At 39.9% G+C, this 22,105-nt stretch overlaps 1 protein-coding gene across 14 annotated transcripts in view; it reads left to right on the top strand.

Moving 5' to 3' along the window:
• The window catches only part of PROCR (protein C receptor), a 28,416-nt gene that overhangs the window by 2,631 nt on the left and 3,680 nt on the right, over nt 1–22,105 (top strand). For 3 of the 14 annotated variants that reach the window (XM_043985099.1, XM_043985100.1, XM_043985101.1), the window contains exons 2-4: nt 4,734–4,854; nt 11,390–11,576; nt 18,647–18,830. In XM_043985099.1, coding sequence (XP_043841034.1) covers nt 4,826–4,854; nt 11,390–11,576; nt 18,647–18,830 — 400 coding nt within the window. In that variant the 5' untranslated portion in view covers nt 4,734–4,825. Of the gene's footprint in view, nt 1–4,733; nt 4,855–5,853; nt 5,912–11,310; nt 11,577–14,021; nt 14,378–18,646; nt 18,831–22,105 lie in introns of those variants that run through there. The other 11 variants (XM_043985111.1, XM_043985113.1, XM_043985110.1 and 8 more) reach the window with 9 other exon arrangements.

Raw genomic sequence — 22,105 nt, forward strand, 5'->3', positions numbered from 1 at the left:
GTGACTAGAGGAATTAGGTGAGGGGTGGCTACAGATACCTCTTCAGAACACAAAGGCCGCAGCCACACCCAAATTTATCTCCCCAGGGTAAGGGAGACCAGAATGAAGGGTAGGAATCCCAAACTAGCTCAGTCCGATTTGGTTCGGTTTATCTCTCTAGGCATTATCTGTCCTCTGGTTTAGTTTCTCAAGAAGATTCCTTGGTGTGCCCCAGAGAACTTCTGTGGTGCCCTGCACCCCATGACAGTATCATCAACATTGAGTGTTGATCTACTGTGATGGACTATATTCTTCTCACCAATGCAATGACACAGAAGAGTTCCAGGGAACTCATGATGGAAGAGGATCTCCAAATCCAAGGAAAAAAAAAAGAACTGTGGAGTATAGATGCTGAATGAACCATACTATTTCTTTTGTTTTTGATGCTGTTGTTTTTTTCTATTTTGAGGTTTTTCATCATTGCTCTGATTTTTTCTCTTATAACATGACTAATGCAGAAATAGGATTAATGTTATTATGTGTGTGTGTGCATATATATATATATATATATATATATAACCTATATCAGATTACCTGCTGTCTAGGGGAGGGGGGAGGGAGGGAGAAAAATCTGAAATTGTAAAGCTTGTATAAACAAAAGTTGAGAACTTTCTTTACATGTAATGGAAAAAATAAAATACTTTATTAATTTTAAAAAAAGATTTTCAGTTTCAGATCTTTCTTCCTTCCTCCCTTCTCTACCCTCTCCCGAAGCCAGCAAGAAATCTGATATTGTTTGTACATTACAATCATGTTAAACATATTTCCACATTAGTCTTGTTGTGAGAGAAGAATCAGAACAAAAGGACAAAGCCACAAGAAGAAACAAAGCAACAGAAAGTGAAAATAGTATGCTTCAATCTACATTCAAATTCCATAGTTCTTTTTCTGGATGTGGAGAGCATTTTCCATCATGAGTCTTTTGACATTGCCTTGGATCATTGTATTACTGAGAAGACCCAAATTTATCACAGTTGATCACAGTACAATGTTGCTGTTACTGTGTACAATGTTCTCCTGGTTCTGCTAACTTTACTCAGCATCATTTCATGTATCTTTTCAGATTTTTCTGAAATCTGCCTGCTCATTTCTTTCAGCATGATAGTATTCCATTACATTCATATACCACAACTTGTTCAGCCATTCCCCAATTGATGGGCATCCCCTCAATTTCCAATTCTTTTGCCACCACAAAAAAGAGCTGCTATAAATATTTTTGTAAATGTGGGTTCTTTTTCCCTTTTTTATGATCTCTTTGGGATATAGAACTAATATTGCTGGGTCAAAGGGTATATTCAGTTTTATAACCTTTTGGGCATGGTTCCAAATTGCTTTCCAGAATGGTTGGATCAGGGCAGCTAGGTGGTGCAGTGGAGAGAGCACTGGCCCTGGATTCAGGAGTACCTGAGTTCAAATCCAGCTTCAGACACTTGACACTAGCTGTGTGACCTTGGGCAAGCCACTTAACCCTCATTGCCCAACCAAAAAAAAAAAAACCAGAATGGTTGGATCAGTTCACAACTACACCAAAAATATATTAGTATTCCAATTTTCCCATATCTTCTCCAACATGTATCATTTTCTTTTTTGTCATATTAGTCAATTGGATAGGTATAAGGTGGTATCTCAGAGTAGTTTTAATTTGCGTTTCTCTACTCAATAGTTATTGAGAACATTTTTCATATGACTGTAGATAGCTTTAATTTCTTCATCTGAAAACTGCCTGTTCATATCCTTTGACCATTTCTCAATTAGGGAATAATTTGTATTCTTATGAATTTGATTCAGTCCTCTATATATTTGAGAAATGAGGCTTTTATCAGAAACACTGGCTGTAAAAATTGTTTTCCAGCTTTCTGCTTTCCTTCTAATCTTTGTTGCATTGGTTTGGTTTGTGTAAAAACTTTAAAAATTAACATAATCAAAATGATCCATTTTGCATTGCATAATGTTCTTTATTTTTTGTTTGCTCATAAAGTCTTCCCCTCTCTATAGATCTGACAGGTAAACTATACCTTTCTCTTCTAATTTGTCTATGGTATCACTATTTTATGTCTAAATCATGTACTCATTTTGACTTTACTCTGGTGTACTGTGTAAGATGTTGGTCTATGGCTAGTTTCTGCCATACTATTTTTCAGTTTGCCCAGCGGTTTTTGTCAAATAGTGAGTTCTTATCTCAGAAGCTGGATTTATCAAATCTTGGGTTTATTGGATTTATCAAACAGTAGATTGCTATATTCATTTACGACTGTGTTTTGTGTGCCTAACCTATTCCACTGATTTGCCACACTATTTCTTAGCCTGTACAAAATAGTTTTAATGGTTGCTGCTTTCTGATACAGTTTTAGATCTGGTATGGCTAGGCCCATGGCTGACTTTCTCCCCACTGTGTTGCCTCTCAATGAATATAGTAGTCGCCAACAAACTCAGACATTCAAATACAGAAATAAGAATTTGAACAGTAGCATTGCATGTCATTTCTAATTAGTTACAGTTTGTTTAAGTAGAACGTTTTCCACCTAAACATTAACATTAACAAGATAAAGCAATAACAAAGTCAGCTTGTTTCTTTCTGAGATCCCTCCTGCTCTTTTTTTCCCCTTCTGTGTATTTTTTCCCCTGATCTTGTTACTGTTATACTTGTAGTCAATGTATATGTAGCATTTGGGGTTCAGCTTTCTCTGCCCTATAACACTCCCTATATCTTCCTATATTCCTTAATAGTCTTCATATTTGTCATTGCTTTAATAACAATAATATCTCTTACAATCATATAACACAATCTGTTCAGTCACTTCATTCCCCAATCACTGAAGAAAACATGGATTTTTTCCAGTTTGTTGTTGTTATGAATAATGATGCCAGGAATATTTTTGTATAGATAGGTCTTCTCCAATATCTTTAAGATACAGTTCTAGGAATGGGGTTACTGGAGTAGAGGGATTTGTATCTCTTATTGTATTATGTGATACCGCTTTCCAAAAAGACTTCAGCAATTTACAACTCCACCAAGAAGTGTGATAGTGGTCCTGTTTCCCCACAGCCCTGCCAGTATTGAATTGTATCATTTTGTATACTCTTTGCCAATGTAATTGGTTTAAAGTGGTATCACAGAGTCGTAATTTTCATTTCCCTAATTATTAGTTTGTTGTTTTTTCCCAGTGGTTCTTGGTCCTTTACATTTCTTTTTCTTTCTTTCTTTCTTTCTTTCTTTCTTTCTTTCTTTCTTTCTTTCTTTCTTTCTTTCTTTCTTTCTTTCTTTCTTTCTTTCTTTCTTTTAAAATCTGATAGTTCATATCCTTTGATTACTTATTTATTGGATAATGCTTCTTATTTTAAGGAAATTATCAATTCCTTGTACATTTTGAAGGTTGAACATTTACTAGAAATGTCTTTTTTTTTCTTTATTTTTTTGCGGGGCAATGAGGGTTAAGCGACTTGCCCAGTGTCACACAGCTAGTAAGTATCAAGTGTCTGAGGTTGGATTTGAACTCAGCACCTCCTGAATCCAGGGCCTGTGCTTTATCCACTGTGCTACCTAGCTGCCCCCTTCTTTTTTTTTTTTAAGAAATGTCTTAAGTAAAGATTTTTCCCAATCTGTTTTCTTCTTTTTCATTTTGAATGAATATATTTCTTGTAATAGAGAAGCTCTTTATTTTTATGTACTAAAATAAAGCTTAAATAAACAATTTCTTCTATTTTTTGTAGAGCTGAGAATTTTCCACCTTTCCACATTTGTGGTAAACATAGCATTTCATTATCTTACTATACTTTGTCAATTACCTTAACTTTTTAATTACCTTAAAATTTCAATACTAAACACAATTCCTACATATATTCCTATATAAAACAACAAGTTTTATTTTTAATTCAATTTTATTTTCAGTTCCAAATGCTTGCCTTCCTACATCTCCCACCCCAACCCCTTGAGAATGCAAGAAAAACAAAACCTGTTACAAATATGTATAGCCAAGCAAAGCAAATTCATTAACTATGTAAAAAAAAATACTTCAATCTTTTTAGTATATGTGCTGCCGAAGCAAGCACCTTCAATCTTTTAAAAAATACATTTTATAGGTGTTTTGTTTCTTTCACCACAGTTATCCCAAGTATCCCTTCCCCACCCTCCCATAGAGCTATCACATGGAAGAAATAGTTTTGTTTTTTTTTAGAAGAAAAAAAAATCACCTTAACAGATACATTGAAAAAGTTCCAAACATGTGCAATGTGTAACACCTCTAGGAAGGGGTGGGGTAAGGATATTCTCACCTATCTCTTCAATTCTTACTTGATCTTTGTAATTTTGTGACATTCTCTTTTTATTTATTTATTTATTCATTCATTCGTTCATTCATTCATTCATTCATTCGTTCATTCATTCATTCATTCATTTATTTATTTATAAGTGAGGCAATTTGGGTTAAGTGGCTTGCCCAGGGTCACACAGCTAGTAAGTGTTAAGTGTCTGAGGCCAGATTTGAACTCAGGTACTCCTGACGTGCTCTATCCACTGCCACCTAGCTGCCCCAACATTCTCTTTTGATATCTTCCCCCCCTTTTTTTGCTGTGTAGTTGTTCTATTTACATTGTTGTCGTTACTATGTATATTGCTTTCTTGGCTCTTTACTCAGCATCAGTACAAAGATTCCCCTGCCCCCCCCCCCATTTGACCACATCCTTTCTTATTCCAGGTGCATTAATATTATCTGTGCTGAAGATTTTCAATTTTATGTAATCAAAAATATGCCGTGAGTTCATCATCTCTCTATCTGAAAGTTGCTTCATGCTTCATCATGGGTCCTCTGGAACTGGGTTTGTGGTTTCATTGTATTGATTAACATTGCTAAATCTTTCAAAATTGTTTCTCTTTATAATATTAACAATAAGTTTTACAAGACTTTAAATTTTCTCATTCTATTTGAAATGAGAATGTCCCTCTAGAATTTTCCCTGCCTCCAACAATAATGCACCTTTTCTTTCTTTCCTAAGTCCCCTTCCCCTCTCCTCTCTCTTTTGTCATTCTTTGTAAGATCCCCTCTTTGATACCCCAAATCAAATTATTTCTCTCTTCTCCTCCCCTTCCCCTCAAGCTGCTGGTGTCATTCAGTTATTAATCAAAATAATACTGCAGTTGTTGGTTATGACCCACTGTGATTATAATGAGATATTAAATAGTTAATCACAAATGTAAAGAATCAATCAATCAATAAATAAATAAGGGGCAGCTAGGTGGCGCAGTGGATAGAGCACCGGCCCTGGATTCAGGAGGACCTGAGTTCAAATCCGGCCTCAGACACTTAACACTTACTAGCTGTGTGACCCTGGGTAAGTCACTTAACCCCAATTGCCTCACACCCCCCCCCCAAAAAAAATAAATAAAAATGTAAAGAATCTATTGATTTTAATATTTATCTCCATGTTTTTGTTGGTTTTGTCTTAGAAGAGATTGCTTAGATTTGCTCGGGTAGTTGATTTGGGGGGTGAAGTCCAGTATATAATTTTTTTTTACATATTATGTTCCAGCTTCCATCCTTTCTCGTTTTTGTGAAAAGTCTTGAGATTATCAAATTGATATTTCTTTGCTATGTGATGTTTTCCTTTCTGGCTGTTTAATTTTTTAAAAATTATCCTTTTGCCATTGCAGTCTTGAAGGTTAACAATGATATATGTAAATTGAATTTGAGACTCAATCATGTCAGCATCTTGCAAATTCTGTCAATTTTCAATTAGTCCATCTTTTTCAATATTTCTAAGGAATATTCTTGAATGGTTTCCTTATGTGTAGTGATCAGACTTTTTTCTTCTTCATAGCTTTTTGGAAGCCTGATATTTCTTAAATTTTTCTCTCCTTGCTCCATCATCCAGAAAGGTAATTTTTGTTTCCATACATTCAAAATCATTTCCCAGCTGTGTAGTTTTCCTTGTATACTTTTGTTTCTTTTAACATATGACAGTTGAATTCTATTCCACTCTGAAAGTCCCTGTCCCACAATCAGATTTAATGTGGAGGAAGGGAAATATATTCTTGTCTCTAATCCCCTGAAATTCATATTTTACCCATAGAAAAATAGCCAGAAATTAAATGACAAAGCATCTAATGGAACTATATATATATATATTAAAAACCATGACTGCAAGGAAAATCCATGTAATAAAATTATTCAGTCATCTTAATTTTTCATGGTACTTCACACTGGCTTTGGAGTCAAAGGATCTGGGTTCAAATTCTACTTCTGATACTTATTATTTATATGGCATTGGGGAAATCTCAACCTCCCCAAAAGGTTCCTAACGGAGCTGCTATGAAACACTTCTTTACCACTCTCCAGAGTCTCTAGTCTTAACTTCAGCCTCAATTAGGGGAGTGACTTTATTTTACCTCTTTCTATCTCAAGAATAGACAGCATGACTCCTCACATTATCCATATACCATACTTCAGTTTTATGAAGGGGGGATAAATATAAGCACCATTCTTCTTTGGTACTTTCAATTCCCATCATGCCCTGCCATTCAAACTATTCCGAAACTTTGAGTCTTAACATGTCACCAACATTTCAAGGGGATAGGGAAAACTAGCAAATCCTATCATGACACTTTTGCCCTCACAGCAAAGCCCTTGTCCCCTTTACAGATGTTTCTATCATTCTATTCTCAGAAATAATTGTTTTTCATTAAGTCTATCTTTAAAAAATATTTTCTAATGATATTCCTAAATTGCTGATTGTCATTATCATCCTGGCTGAGATTTCTTAGTCATACTCAAATCTTTTCTTTTTTGTTTTGTAATATATTTGCTAATTCTATTTCTTCATTTAATTCTGTCAATGTATTTTTTAAAAAAACAACTTTTTCCTGTGCACAGCAAAGAACAAAAGAAAACTCAGAAGGAAGCACAGAAAAGCTGTATAGTTGTTTTTTGTTTGTTTTTTTTGGCCATCTCCACTTCGCCATCTAGCTGCCCCAAAGCTGTATAGTTTTGAAAACAATATGTAGTACTAATTACATAGGTATTTTTTTCTTAAGTAAACAGTGTGAAATAGAGATTCATGGCTTCATATTGAATTTTCTTTAGTGTTGTGCTGTTCTGTGTACATGGAAATGCCTTTTTTCTTTTTTGTATTTGAGTTCAAAGTGAATTTTTTAAATTTAAAAAGAAAGTAAATGATGAATATTTAACCCCCCCCCTCCATTTTTTTTCTTGTGTCACAAATTCTAGTTCAGTTTCCAATGCTCCTGTTAGTGAGCTCCTTGGGAGAAGGGACTGTCTTTTACCTTTCTTTGTATCCCCAAAGCTTAGCACAGTACTGGGCACAAAGTAGGTATTTAATAAATGTTTATTTACAAACTAAAATGTGTCAAACATGTGGCCTGAAGGCTGCATTCAGCTCATGATACTCCCAAGTATGGCCTGAACCAGATCAAAATGTAGTGCCTACCTGATTTTAGTGTGTCATTTTATTAATAATAGCAACAACAATAAAAGACATATATAAACAAGTGTGGTTCTCTAAGTCAATATGTGTCCTATAGAGATCTTTATATATACTTTACTGGCCCTCATTGCTATTTGAGTTTGATATCACTAGACTAGGCTGGTGGCATGATGTATTTTTTCTTCTGGTGTTTTTGTCTTTACTTTTTATTGTGTTTTGTTTTGTTTTGTTTTGGTTTGGTTTTTTAGTGAGGCATTTGGGGTTAAGTGACTTGCCCAGGGTCACACAGCTAGTAAGTGTTAAGTGTCTGAGGCCGGAGTTGAACTCAGGTACTCCTGACTCCAGGGCCGGTGCTCTATCCACTGCCACCTAGCTGCCCCTGTCTTTACTTTTTAATCCATATATTTTTCAATTATATTAGGATTTTTAAAAATTTATTTGAGTATTTCTTTCCTTTTTGGGGGGGGGGCAATGAGGGTAAAGTGACTTGCCCAGGGTCACACAGCTAGTAAGTGTCAAGTGTCTGAGATCGGATTTGAACTCAGGTGTCCTGAATCCAGGGCCGGTGTTTTGTCTACTGCACCATCTAGCTGCCCCCCAGAGTATTTCTTTTCTACAACCAACCAATTTTCTTTTGAAAGGTTTCTGGTGGTTTTTCTTTTTTGTGGCATTTTCATTGATGTTTTTGAGACCGATATTCCAGAGTTCTGCCTTCTTTCAAACTCTTGTTCTTTCCTCTTCCAGGAATCCCAATTCACTTTCCACTACACCACAACTGTGAAAGATCTCAATAGGCACCAAGATTACCTGGTACCTGAAAGCAGAATCTCCTTCATAAAGTTTTTGACAAATAGTCATCTAAGCTTCTACTTGAAAGACCTCCAAGGATAGGGAATTCACTATCTATCAAGGCAGCACATTCTACTTATGACCAGTTTAATTTGTTAGAAAGTTTGTCTTTATGTGGACTGCAAACCCACCTTACTGTAACTTACCCACTGTTCCCTTTTCTGCCCTCTGGAGCCAATCATATTGAGTCTAGTTATCCTCTTTCTCCAAATTAAAAAAAATACTAATTTTTTTTATTCCTCCAAAGTTTTCACCAGTATCTCTCTCCCTCTCAGAGAGCCATCCCATATAACAAATAACATTTTTTTAAATGTTTTTTTTTTTTTAGTGAGGCAAATTGGGGTTAAGTGACTTGCCCAGGGTCACACAGCTAGTAAGTGTTAAGTGTCTGAGGCCGGATTTGAACTCAGGTACTCCTGACTCCAGGGCCAGTGCTCTATCCACTGCACCACCTAGCTGCCCCACAAATAACATTTTTAAAGGAAAAAAAAGAGAGAAAAGGGAAAAACCTAGCAAAACTGATCAATAAATCAAAAAATTCTGAAAATATATCTGAAAGTCCAAAATCTATCATACCCATGAACTTCCCATCTCTGAAAAGGGATAAATTAAGGTATTTTTCATGCCTCTTGTTTGGAGCAATGCTTGTTCTTTGTAATTTTACAACATTCACTTTTTTTTTTTTTGGTGAGGCAATTGGGGTTAAGTGACTTGCCCAGGGTCACACAGCTAGTAAGTGTCAAGTGTCTGAGGCCAGATTTGAACTCAGGTCCTCCTGAATCCAGGGCCAGTGCTCTATCCACTGTGCCACCTAGCTGCCCCTCAACATTCATTTTTGATCATTTTGTGGCTATTCTTTCCAGTTACATTGTTGTAGTCACTGTATATATTGTTTTTTGGGCTCTGATTACTTCACTCAGCATCATTTCATGTGGATCTTTTTGTGCTGCTTTGTATTTATTACTCTTGCATAACAATAATATTCCATTCCATTCATGTACCACAATCCATTTAAGTATCCCCTAATTGATGGGTATCTACTTTGTCTCCAATTCTTTGCTATCATAAAAAAATACCACCATATATATTTTGGTTTATATAAGAGCTTTCTCCTTTTCAATGGCTTTTGGGGTGGCATAACCCAAGTAGCATAATCTTTGATTCAAAGGGTATGGACAAGGGGAAGCTAGGTGGCACAGTGGATAAAGCACTGGCCCTGGATTCAGGAGGATCTGAGTTCAAAGCCAGTCTCAGACACTTGACACTTACTAGCTGTGTGACCCTGGGCAAGTCACTTAACCCCCATTGCCTCACAAAACAAAGAAACAAACAAACGGTATGGATATTTTAGGCACTTTATTTCCATAATCCTAAATTGCTTTCCAAGTGGTTGTACTAAGTCACAACTCTACCAACAATGCACTAATGTGCCTATTTTCCCATAACTCTTCTGGTATTGATTATTACCATCTTTCATCATCTTTGTCAATTTGTAGGGTGTGAGATGAAGCTTCAGGATTGATTTGATAAGAGTTTATCTTATAATTAGTGATTTAGAGCCTTCTTTTATATGCTTATTAATAGTTTGCAAATTCTTCTTGTAAGAACTGGGTTTTCCCCCTTACATATTTGAAGATAGCAATCACATTCCACCTTGGCTCAACTTCTTCAGACTAAATTTCAGAAACTCACATCTTCTACTGGGCCACCCAAATTAGAACTTTGTAGATATTTTCCTTTCTCTTACTCCCCATGGTTAAGTCAGTCATCACGTTCTTTTTATTCTGTTTCTTTAATCTCTCTTTCATTTGGCTCCTTTCTCACAAATGGCTCCCCAGACCAGGCAGGCTTTCATCTACTATCGATCAGACTCTTGCATTTGCCTCCAAATTGCTCTCCCCATTTCCAGTCTCTGTCCACTCAAATCCCTTCTGTACTTGCCATCTGATTGAATTCCCCAAAAAGAATCCCTTCCCCTGCCCATTATTGTTGTTTGTCCTTCATTCTCAAAGAGGACCGTGACAACAGCATGATGTCATGACTTGCACTGAATTGTATTTAAGCGAGGGAGGACTGTGCAAGGTCACCAACTTCAATAGCAAGATATATATCAGGATGACTGGAGATGGCCCCAGATGTTTTAAGGCAATTGGGGTTAAGTGACTTGCCCAGGGTCATAGTAAGTATCTGAGGTGATATTTGAATTCAGATCCTCCTAACTCCAGGGTCAGTGCTCTATCTACTGCACCACCTAGCTGCCCTGGTTCCCTATTACTGGTGAGATAAAACCCCAATTTATTAGTCTGGCATTCAAGACTGTCCAAGATCTAGCTCCATACTTCACAAGTCAATGTGCATTGGAGTTCAGAAGTATCCAATCCCAGGAATGGGAGTTCCTGGCATTCTTTTCCTGCAATCCTGACTTATTGAACTCCATTAACATGTGGCCACAAATGTTTCCTGCAGAAGTGTCAATAGGATGCTACTAGGAGACTGTGGCAGAAGTCATGGTTACTGACAGTCAGAAGACTAAGGAATTTTTTGCTGGATAGCAGAAATTTAGGGACAAAAGTGAACAGCTACACCTCTCCCCTAACCATGGCTTCTTGAGAACTATTAAAAAATCAAGGCAATTTGTGTGGTCTGAATAAGACTCTGGAACCTCTTGCTATCCCAGTTCTGCACCCAAAAGCAAGTAACTAATAGAAAACCAAGCAATAGACTCATTCTCCATAGCCCTGTACAGAAAAGCATATATATTCTCCTCTTGACTCCCCTTTCCCAAGGAAGCAAACTGTTCCTGGAAAACTCATTCTCTCTCTGAGGTGAGGGAGGGCTTTGTGGAAGCTGAAACACCTCTCATAGCTCCAATTCCTGGCAACCTGCTGTTCATCATTGCTTCTGAGTAACACATGCCCTGGCTCCCTTGGGGTGGTTCTTGAACCCTGCATTATCACTGTCATTCTACTTATTCCACCTCTGCAGCTACAGTTAGCTGAAGCTCAGCCTTCCCTGCCATTGCTCTTTTCCTCTGGAACTGTTCTGCTCTCTGGCCTTCTCCTAGAATCATCATCCATAGCTGCAGCTGCTTCTTCCTGCAGGGGAATGGGTTCTTGAGCCTGCCTGCATGGTTCACCAACAACACACCCAGTTGGAAGATAAAATGGTTGATCAGGCGGCTGTCAAGACCTCTCCTCCTATCCAACCCTCTCATGGAAAGGTCTCCAATACTCATATGTAGTTGGGTCAGGGTGAGTCAAGTCTGTCTGTCTGTCTGTCTGTCTGTCTGTCTGTCCGATTTATCCTTTGAAATCTTCTAATGCCCTGGAAGCAAGCACCTATAGCACCCAAACTGTGAAAAGTACTTTGAACCTTTCACAAGTCCCAAGGCACTTAGTAACACTGGAGGGGGGAAAGGAGAGAGTTAAGGGGATGTGGGCAGATAGGTGACCTTTGCATCGAATTCCTATTGTCCACACAAAAAGTCCTGGTCCCCCTACAGAACTCTGATCTTGACAGGGGATGGACCCAGGGCAGCCTTAGTTAGATAAGAAGAGAGAGAAAACCAAGGCCATGCCCAACCAGATGAAAGATGAGACATCTAGGATATTCCTTCAATCTGAGCACTGGAACTAGCTCTCTGCTCTTCCTCCTTCCCATTTAAAAATTTTAATGTTAAGAATGATAAGAAGGGGCAGCTAGGTGGCATAGTGGATAAAGCACTGGCCCTGAATTCAGGAGGACATGAGTTCGAATATGGCCTCAGACACTTACTAGCTGTGTGACCCTGGGCAAGTCACTTAACCCTTATTGCCCTGCCAAAAAAAAAAAAGAAAGTAAAGAATGATAAGACCCGGCTTCCTTATGAGGACATTGGGTTGGTCTTGTTTGGTTTTAGACAAATTCTATGATGTCACTTTCATAGGGAACTTGAAATGAAAGAACGTCTTCTACCAATGTAATTGGGCACCTGCTCCCAGATTTAGAGTTTTAAGAGAGTTACCTACAGCATCAAGAGGTTAAATGACTTGCCCAGGGTCACATAGTCATATGTATCAGAAGCAAGCCTTGAATCCGGGTCTTTCTGACTTCCTGTCCAGTTTTCTATCTGCTACGCTATGGTGCCTCTTTTGTTAAGGTTAGAGTTACTAACAAAAGCTAACAATTTGATATATGTTTGGGTTCCCAAAACAATTTACAGGCTTATAGAAATTCCATGAGGTTAGTACTATAACTATTATAACCTTCCTTTTAAAGGGCAGCTAGGTGGAGCAGTGGTTAGTGTGTAACTCATCTGCTTGAGTTCAAATCTGGCCTACTTCCTACTAGCTGTGTGACTCTGGACAAGTCACTTAACCCTATTTGCCTCAGTTTTCTCATCTGTCAAATGAGCTAGAGAAGGAAATAGCAAACCACTCCAGTATCTTTGCCAAGAAAACCTCAAATGGGGTCATGAAGAGTTGGACACAACTGAAACAACTGAACAACAACAAACTTAAAGTGTTCTGGGGGGGGGGTTGGTGGTGGTGGGGGAGAACCAGTTGTTAAACATTTACCAGCATATTCCTGATAGCCTCAAACAGAAGAGAGCCTCAAGATAAGATCAGAGATTTTCACTCACTGAGAAAAAGAGGTTTTGAGTATCTGCTAAGTCTGCCAGTGTTAACCTCGGGGCACATGACAAAATTTGAATTGTATTAAAGTCACCAATTCTGAAATGGATTGTGACTATATGTGAAGAGTGGAGGACATCCTTAGGGGTCTGATGTACTATCTTTTTGGTTTTTAGTGAAGATGAATTTAGTAACAGTCTTCATTTTTCACCAGAGCACAATCTTCAAAGCAATATACTGCCCTGTCATTATCTCATTACAGTAATTTCAACACTTGCTCCTATTAACTTATTTTAAAAAACCATTTTAAATCATTTTCTGACTTACTATCTTCAGGATGCTGGATGACCATGCTGCCACCATGAGCTTAGTGGCATCAAGATCAGTAGCCTAAAAGTCAGCAGACATGGGTCCAGAGTCTGGTCTTAGACACTTACTCCCTGGGTGATCTCAGGCAAATCACTAAATCTCTCTGGACTTTGGCTTCTTCAACCATTAAATGAAGGAATTGGACTGTATTATTAGAGGATCCGAAGGTCATGGATCTAGAGTTAGAAGGGACCTTAGAGGTCTCCTAGTTCAACTCCTCTCATTGAACACCTGAGAAAACTGTGGCCCAGGGAGATTAAGTGATCTGTCCAGAGTTATACAGATAGGGGGCAGGTAGGTGGCACAGTGGATAAAACCAGCCTTGGATTCAGGAAGACCTGAGTTCAAATCTGACCTCAGACACTTGACACTAACTAGCTGTATGACCCTAGGCAAGTCACTTAACCCTCATTGCCCCACCAAAACAAAAATTACAGATAGTAGGCATCAGAGTCAGAATTTGAACCCAAGTCCTCTGCCTCCAGAGCCAATAGTTCCGGCTCTAAATCATCTGATCCAAAAAAGAGACCATGCACTGCTTTATCTCATCTCTTGACAGCTTGCCTCATCACTTGTCTCTTATCTTCATGTAAGCCCAGCCTTTTCATTTCCATCTTTCCCATTCATTAGTCTTTTTCATTTCAGTGTCCTTTGTCTCCTGCTGTTGTCAATTTGGTTGGTGCCTTAGATCTGTTTTTTTGCCTCCCTCTCCAGCTTCCTATTTGCTCCATCTGATCTTCCACTGATATCTCCTCGAAGGCCCCAGGAAGGAATGCTGGATTTGGAATCGGAGAACCTGGGTTCAAATCCCACCCCTGCGGCTTGCTCCCTGTGTAACCTTGGGCCAATCACTTAACTTTTCTGGACCTTAAATTGGCCAATTGTAAAATGAGGGAATTGGAGTCAATGACCCATAGGCTTCCTTCCAGCTCTAAATATGTTCTAGTAGTATCCCCTTACCCTTGCCCCAGTCTCCCTTGTCTCCTGCTGGGCTTTGGCTAGCCTCTGACAGCTATCTCCCAGATTCGATCAAGAAGAACACGCTGAATCCCCAAACTGCATGAACAGAGGTGTGTTTCTTCTGAAAGCCTCCCTTTTATCCTCAGATCTAAGAATACCTATCCCAAAACAGAGTTCAATATTTTTATTTTTATTTATTTATTTGTTTGTTTATTTTTAATAAACATTTTTATTTATAGTTTGAGGTTCCAAATTTTATCCCTCCTTCCCTTCCTCCCCTCCCCGCTCTCCAAAACGGTAAGCAATCCAATATGGATTATACATGTGCATCAATATTTTTATGATTCTCTGATTTCATTGATATGGGTACACAATGAGATACATAGCAAATTTAAAAAAAGATAGGATCTAATGAATAACTTAGCAGAAGGAGATAGTCTTCTTGGGCTCTAGAAAAAGGAAAGAGGAAGGCATTGTCGATGTTTTCCTAGCACTACCCAGAGAGAGGATGCTGAGATCAGCAAGTATCAATCAACACACCTTAAGCCCCTACTAGGAACAAGCACTATGCTAGGTGTTGGGGAAATAAGGAAAAAATGTAAATAAGTCCTGACTTTCATGGAGCTGATTCAAGGAATAATAGTAAAAATAATAGGGCGGCTAGGTGGCGCAGTGGATAAAGCACCGGCTCTGGATTCAGGAGTTCTTGAGTTCAAATCCGTCCTCAGACACTTGACACTTACTAGCTGTGTGACCCTGGGCAAGTCACTTAACCCCCATTGCCCTGCAAAAAATAATAATAAGAATAACTCACATTCATAAAGCAATTTCCTCACAGGAGCTCTGAGGCAAGATCACAGATTTAGAGCTGAAAAGGTCTTTAGAGGTTACTAGCAGTTCAACTCCATCTTTTACAGTTGAAAGAACTGGAGCCCAGAGAGATGAATTGACTTAAATGAAGGTCACACATACAGTGAGTAACAAAGCTGGGATTTGACCATAGGACCTCTTATTCTGGAATCTGTGCTCTCTCCTCTTAGATGGCACAGCATCTAAGTAGCCCGGAGAGAACTAGCCTCTCTTATAGATGTAGAAACTGCAGCCCAGAAAGGTTAAGTGATTTATTTGCCCAGGGTCACAGAACTAATAAGTATCAGACTCAGAACTTCAAGCAAGTAATATCCGGTTGACTCATCAGGGCTAACCTTATATAGGAGACACTGCATCATAGTCAGAGGACAATACCTTTGAAGGTTGTTCCTCAGTCATTCTTCTATTATTAATGTGTCTCTCTAAGTAGGTTTTCCTATTAGGGAGAAGGCGTGTTGGCCAGCTAATATAAGTATCTGCTCTGCTTAGTGGTTATACATCCCATTTTTGTTGTTGTTGTTGTTGTTGAGTCATAACTGACTCTTCCTGTACCCATTTGGGATTTTCTTGGCAAAGATACTGGAGTGGTTTGCTATTTCCTTCTACAGATAATTTGACAGATAAGGAAATTGAGGCAAATAGGGTTAAATGAATTACCCAGGGTCACACAGCTAGTAAAATGTCTGAGGCCGGATTTGAACTTGGGACTTTCTGACTCCAGGCCCAGTGTTCTATTCACTGTGACACACAGCTTACCTATACATTTCATTACAAATTGGATTTATTTTTCCAATCAGTTTTGTAAAACTAATTTCAAGAATGCCCCTTATTAAACACCTAAGGTCCCTGTCCATTCTAAATTCTATGATTCCATGATCCAACTGTGAGCAGAGAGCCCTGCAGTCAAATACTTGGATAAGATAGGATCCCTGACCTCATGAAGCTTACAGTCTCAAAAGGGAATGAGATGCAAAGAAAGGTAGCTATAAGACATAATATTTCATAGTAAGTTCACTAGAAAGATGAAAATGCAAATGTCATGTAAGATGAGAAGGGGTAAGGCTATTACCAATAGGAGAAATCAAGGAAGACTTTCGAGAGGAGGTATCATCTGGAGTCAGGAAGACCTGAGTTTAAATGTCACCTCAGATGCTTACTAGCTAAGTGATTCACATTCTTTTTTGGGGGGAGGGAGGGCAATGAGGGTTAAGTGACTTGCCCAGGGTCACACAGCTAATAAGTGTCAAGTGTCTGATGTCAAATTTGACCTCAGATCCTCCTGAATCCAGGGCCAGTGTTTTATCCACTGTGCCACCTAGCTGCCCCCATCTTCATGTTCTTCTGCTTCAGTTTTCTGGACCATAAAATGAGGATCATGATTGCGTCTACCTCCCAGGATTTGGGGGAGGATCAAATAAGATATTTGTAAGGTGTTATATAAATGCTAGTTATTGTTATTGTTTTAGCTATTATTGTTCAAAGCTTTAGAGTATCAAGAGGTTAGGGTTGGGGTGGGGATGGAGAAAGTACCTCAGATGTAGAGAACCCGGTGAGCAAAAGCAGATGATGAATGCTAGAGGTACAGCAGTGACCAAACCCGTACTTGGGAATTGAAATGATGCAAATGGACAGGGAATATGCCACATAATTGGCATTCCCGGCAGGAGTTACAGTTTGGGACACCCCTGGTAGCCTGGCTCATTGTGGTTACATGAGGCGTCTGCTCACTCCCTCTGGTCAGGCTCTCCCTTAGCTCAGGCCCTCTGGTTACAGTAGCTGTACAATCCTGCCCTCTCCAGCTCCCTCCCCTTCCCCCAGCCACAGGCCTCTCCTCTCCAACCAATAGATTTGCAAGAACACACCTCCAAGGACCTCCTGCTAATGTTGGCACAGATTTGCTCTGCTCTGCTTCCCGACACCCTTATCTTGACCCTGCATGCGGTCCCTGCAGTGGAAAATCCTACCACTGGCTTCCTTCTCAGAGCCTTTACTGAAATGGGGACATGGGTTCTTCACACCATGAGCTGACCCCAAACTCCTGTCCCAGAACTCAGCCTCCAGTGAAACAGCTCCCAGTTTTTCTCCAAGCTAGAGATCAGGATGCATAAAAGCAGTCTCTGATCCACTCCACTCCACTGATTATACCCTTTAATCCTAGAAACTCCAGCAGTGAGGCACCTCAAAGCAAATGATGTGAGAGTGAAAAGACCCTTTCGAACATAGAATGTGAGAGTTGGAAGGGAACTTAGAACATAGATTATAAGAGCTTGTTGTTTGTCCTTCCTTTTCGAAGAGGACCAGGACATCGGGGAAATGATGTCATGACTTGCAGTGAATTAGATTTAAGTGAGGGAGAGCTGTGCAAAGTCACCAGCCTCATGCTCTCCTCCAGAGCCATCTGGGTCCAGTGGCAAGATATATTATCAGGATGACTGGAGATGGCCCTGGATGCTGTGGAAGACCTAGGCCTTTTTAAGTAAAGTCTTTCATAGATCTCAGCTTATAGGAACCTAGAAGGGACGGTTTGGGGGCAGCTAGGTGGTGCAGTAGATAAAGCACCTGCCCTGGATTCAGGAGGACCTGAGTTCAAATCCAGCCTCAGACACTTGACACTTACCAGCTGTGTGACCCTGGACAAGTCACTTAACCCTTGTTGCCTCACAGAACATTTAGTTCAATCTCTTCATTTTATAGATAGGAAAAAAGAGACCCAAGGAAGGGAAGTAATATGCTTAAGATCATATACTCAAACAATGGCAAATCTAAAGGTAGAACCCAAGATTCCTGACTAGGCCCTATTCATTGCTCCGTACTGTTCTCATCCCTCTTACCTCCTATCTCCCCCTCATGTATACTTCACCTCAACATTTTTATTCTCCCCGCCCTCCTCACCCACTTCAAATTTTCTATCCTTTCAACTCTTTATCCACCAAGCCCAGAAACCCCTCCACCCCTCACATGCCCACTCCTACTCTCAGCCCATTTCTGTCACCTTCCATGTCCTTGGCATGAAACTGGAAGCAAAGCAGAGTTGAGAGGGAGGAAGGGGCTTTAGAATATGTTTGGTGCTGCTGGAAACCTCCTGGGGCTTGGGGGCCCCCAGATGTCAGCTTTGAGAAAGTTCCCCTGGCTTATCTCTGTAGCACAGTCCAGGGACAGGTGGTCTCCACACCTCTGCTGAAATGACTAAGGGGGCACGGCACCAAAGATCCGGAGTAGGAATGTCTGGCTCCAGCTTTTACTCACACACCTCCACCCCACATTAACCAACACCCAGAATTCAGTCCTACCCAGAGCTTCCAGTCTCTCTCCTAACCTCCCCCAACTCCCCAGGGCAGAGCCAGAGGTTTAGAGAGGCAGAGGATTGGGAGCACGCCTGGGCAGGAGGGCACAGGGGCGGGGCGCTGGGTGGGGAGAACGGGCCCCTGGATAGGAAATGAGGCAGAGTTAGAACAACACTTCACAAACTCCACACCCTCTTCCTCCTCCCATCCCTGGCCAACATCCAGTCTCTTTCCCTCCCTTCCACTCTCCTTCTTCTGCTCTCCAGGCAAGCTTCAACAGGATCCCCCAGCACACCTGAGCAGAGTAGGGAGAGGACTCGGCTGCTCTTACTTGCCCCCAGCTTGAGAGAAATGCTCCCACTTCTGTCCCTCTTCAGCTGGGTGATCTGTTGCCAGGGAGCAATGGAAGGTAAGTATGTGAACTACCCCCCGCAGCAGTCATCTGACTTTGTCTAGGGCTGATCCTCATTGCACATAAGGGACAGGAAGCAGGGAGGAATATTTGTGTCTATCTCTAGTCACGGGAGGAGGAAAGGATATGGTTTCTGAGGCTAGAGGAGAGACTGGAGGAAGAGCAGGAAAGAAACTGAGGAAAAGCATGGGAAAGACAAAGAGGAGGGGGAACAGGAGAAAGAGGAGATGGACTAGAGGAGGGAGAAGGGGAGATGGGAGAGATGAGGGAGGAAAGGGGGATAAAGGATAGAAGGATATGGGACTGTAGGATACAAGAGTGACAGGGGCAGGATGGAAGAGAGAGAAAGAGAGGAAATAGAGAGGATAGAAACCTGAAAGGATGATGATAGGAAGACAGTGGAGGATGGGGCGGTGGAGTAATTGAGGAAGTGTGGGAGAGATAAGAGAAGAGAGGAGAAAAATGGATAAGGATAGGGGAGAGATAAGTAAGACAGGGAGAGATGGGGGGAGACAGATGGGGGGAAATAGGAGAGAAACAGGGGGTAGAGCCAGAAAAGCATAGATGGGACTATAGAGATCTGGGATGAAAGATAGGAAAGAGATGGTGTGTGTGTGTGTGTGTGTGTGTGTGTGTGTTGGGGGGGGTGGAATCAAGAAAGTTGGGAGATGACAAGACAGAGATGAAAAAGGACAGGAAAGATATTGGGGAGAGTGAAATAAAGATAGGAAAGCAAGGGACATTTATGGGGCATTCAAAAGAAACGTAGAATAGACAGAAGAGAGACAAGGAGACAGACAAACATGGGGGATAAGAGAAACATGAGGAGGACTGTGGAAAGGTGGGAGAAAGGATGAGAGAGAGATGAGGAAGGACAGAAGAGAAATGGGAAAGACAAAAGTGGGAAAGATAGGAAAAAGATATGGGGAAGGATGAGATAAAGATGGGTGAAAGGATGGGAGACAAATAAGGCATTTGGAGGAGAGATGAGGCAGATGGAAGTAACAAAAGGGGGATTGAGGAAGAGAGACATAGGGTTACAGAAAAGCCACTGAGAGGACTGTAGGGGATTGGGAGGGCAGGAGACAGAATGGGGACAAGAGAAGAAAAAGATGAGGGAAGGACAGAAAGAGTGGGAGAGAATGAGTGAGAGATGAGGGAGGGACAGAAGGAAAACATGGAAGATAAGAAGGAGGTGGTTGGGTATTGACTGATGGGAAAGCAAGGTGTTACCTGTTAGCATTGCTTCCAGATCTATGCTTTGGGATCTTTGATTATTGTACTTGGTTCAGAGGAGATAATTCCATAGGATTGAAGTGCCCATTTCCTCTGTCTATTTGAGATTTCCCAACAAGGGGGAGAGGGGTGTGAAAACCTTACCTAGGCTCTCAGATAATATAAGACCTCTGGGGATGGGCACCTAACTGTGAAGTTAGACATGTTGAAGCAGAGGGAAATCTTGGATGGTTTCAGGGATATAAGCAAAAGATAGCAAGAAGCAATTAAAACAGCTTAGGTATATGGGATACCAAGCAATTTGTTGGCATTTCCAAGGAGTTTTCTGTCTAAATTGTTTGACCACACCCAGGAGAATGGTTTTGTCGAGTGAGAAATCAAAGTCCCTTTGAAAGAATACTTAGTTTTTTAAAAAAGAAAGAAAGAACACTTATAACTCCCCTTTGTGATTCTACATATGGATGATAACTCAGATTCTAGGGATAGGTGTTGAATACAATTCCAATATACAAGTGTCCCAACTTGGCTTAGGGGAGAAACCTCAATTGTTGTGTTTTTTTTTAATTAATAAAGTATTTTTTTTCCGTTACATGTAAAGATAGTTCTCATCTTTTGTTTATACAAGCTTTACAATTTCAGATTTTTCTCCCTCCCTCCCCTCCCTTCCCCCTCCCCTAGACAGCAGGTAATCTGATATAGGTTATATATATATACACATAATAACATTAATCCTATTTCTGCATTAGTCATGTTATAAGAGAAAAAATCAGAGTACTGATGAAAAACCTCAAAATAGAAAAAAAAACACAACAGCACCAAAACCAAAAGAAATAGTATGGTTCATTCAGCATCTATACTCTGCAGTTCTTTTTTTTTTTCTTGGATTTGGAGATCCTCTTCCATCATGAGTTCCCTGGAACTCTTCTGTACCATTGCATTGGTGAGAAGAATATAGTCCATCACAGTAGATCAACACTCAATGTTGATGATACTGTGTACAATGTTCTTCTGGTTCTGCTCATCTCACTCATCATCAGCTCACCCAAGACCCTCCAGGTTTCTCTGAACTCCTCCTGCTCATCATTTCTTACAGCACAATAGTATTCCATTGTATTCATATACCACAACTTATCCAGCCATTCCCCAATTGATGGGCACTCCCTCAACTTCCAATTCCTTGCTACCACGTAAAGAGCAGCTATAAATATTTTTGTACATGTGGGTCCCTTTCCCCCTTCCATGATTTCTTTGGGAAAAAGACCTAAAAGTGGAATTGCTGGGTCAAAGGGTATGCACAGCTTTATAGCCCTTTGGGCATAATTCCAAATTGCTCTCCAGAATGGTTGGATCAGTTCACAGCTCCACCAACAATGAATTAGTGTTCCAATTTTCCCACAGCTTCTCCAAAATTTATTATTTTCCTTTTTTGTCATTTTAGCCAATCTGATAGGTGTCAGGTGGTATCTCAGAGTTGTTTTAATTTGCATCTCTCTAATCATTAGAGATTTAGAGCATTTTTTCATATGGGAATAGATAGCTTTGGTTTCTTCATCAGAAAACTGCCTGTTCATATCCTTTGACCATTTCTCAATTGGGGAATGACTTGGATTCTTATAAATTTGATTTAGTTCCCTATATATTTTAGAGACGAGGCCTTTATCAGAAGTACTGGCCACAAAAATTGTTTCCCAGCTTTCTGCCTCCCTTCTAATTTTGGATGCATTGCTTCTGTTTGTACAAAAATTTTTTAATTTAATGTAATCAAAATCATCCATTTTGCATTTTATAATATACTCTATCTCGTTTGGTCATAAACTGTTTTCCTTTCCAAAGGTAGACTATTCCTTTCTCTCCTAATTTACCTATGGTATCACCTCTTATGTCTAAATCGTGTATCCATTTTGACCTTATTTTAGTATAAGGTGTAAGATGTTGGTCTATGCCTAGTTTCTGCCATACTATCTTCCAGTTTTCCCAGCAGTTTTTGTCAAATACTGAGTTCCTATCCCCAGAAGCTGGAGTCTTTGGGAGAAACC

This window comes from Dromiciops gliroides, chromosome 2, assembly GCF_019393635.1.
Source record: "Dromiciops gliroides isolate mDroGli1 chromosome 2, mDroGli1.pri, whole genome shotgun sequence".
NCBI classification, from domain to species: Eukaryota; Metazoa; Chordata; class Mammalia; order Microbiotheria; family Microbiotheriidae; genus Dromiciops; species Dromiciops gliroides.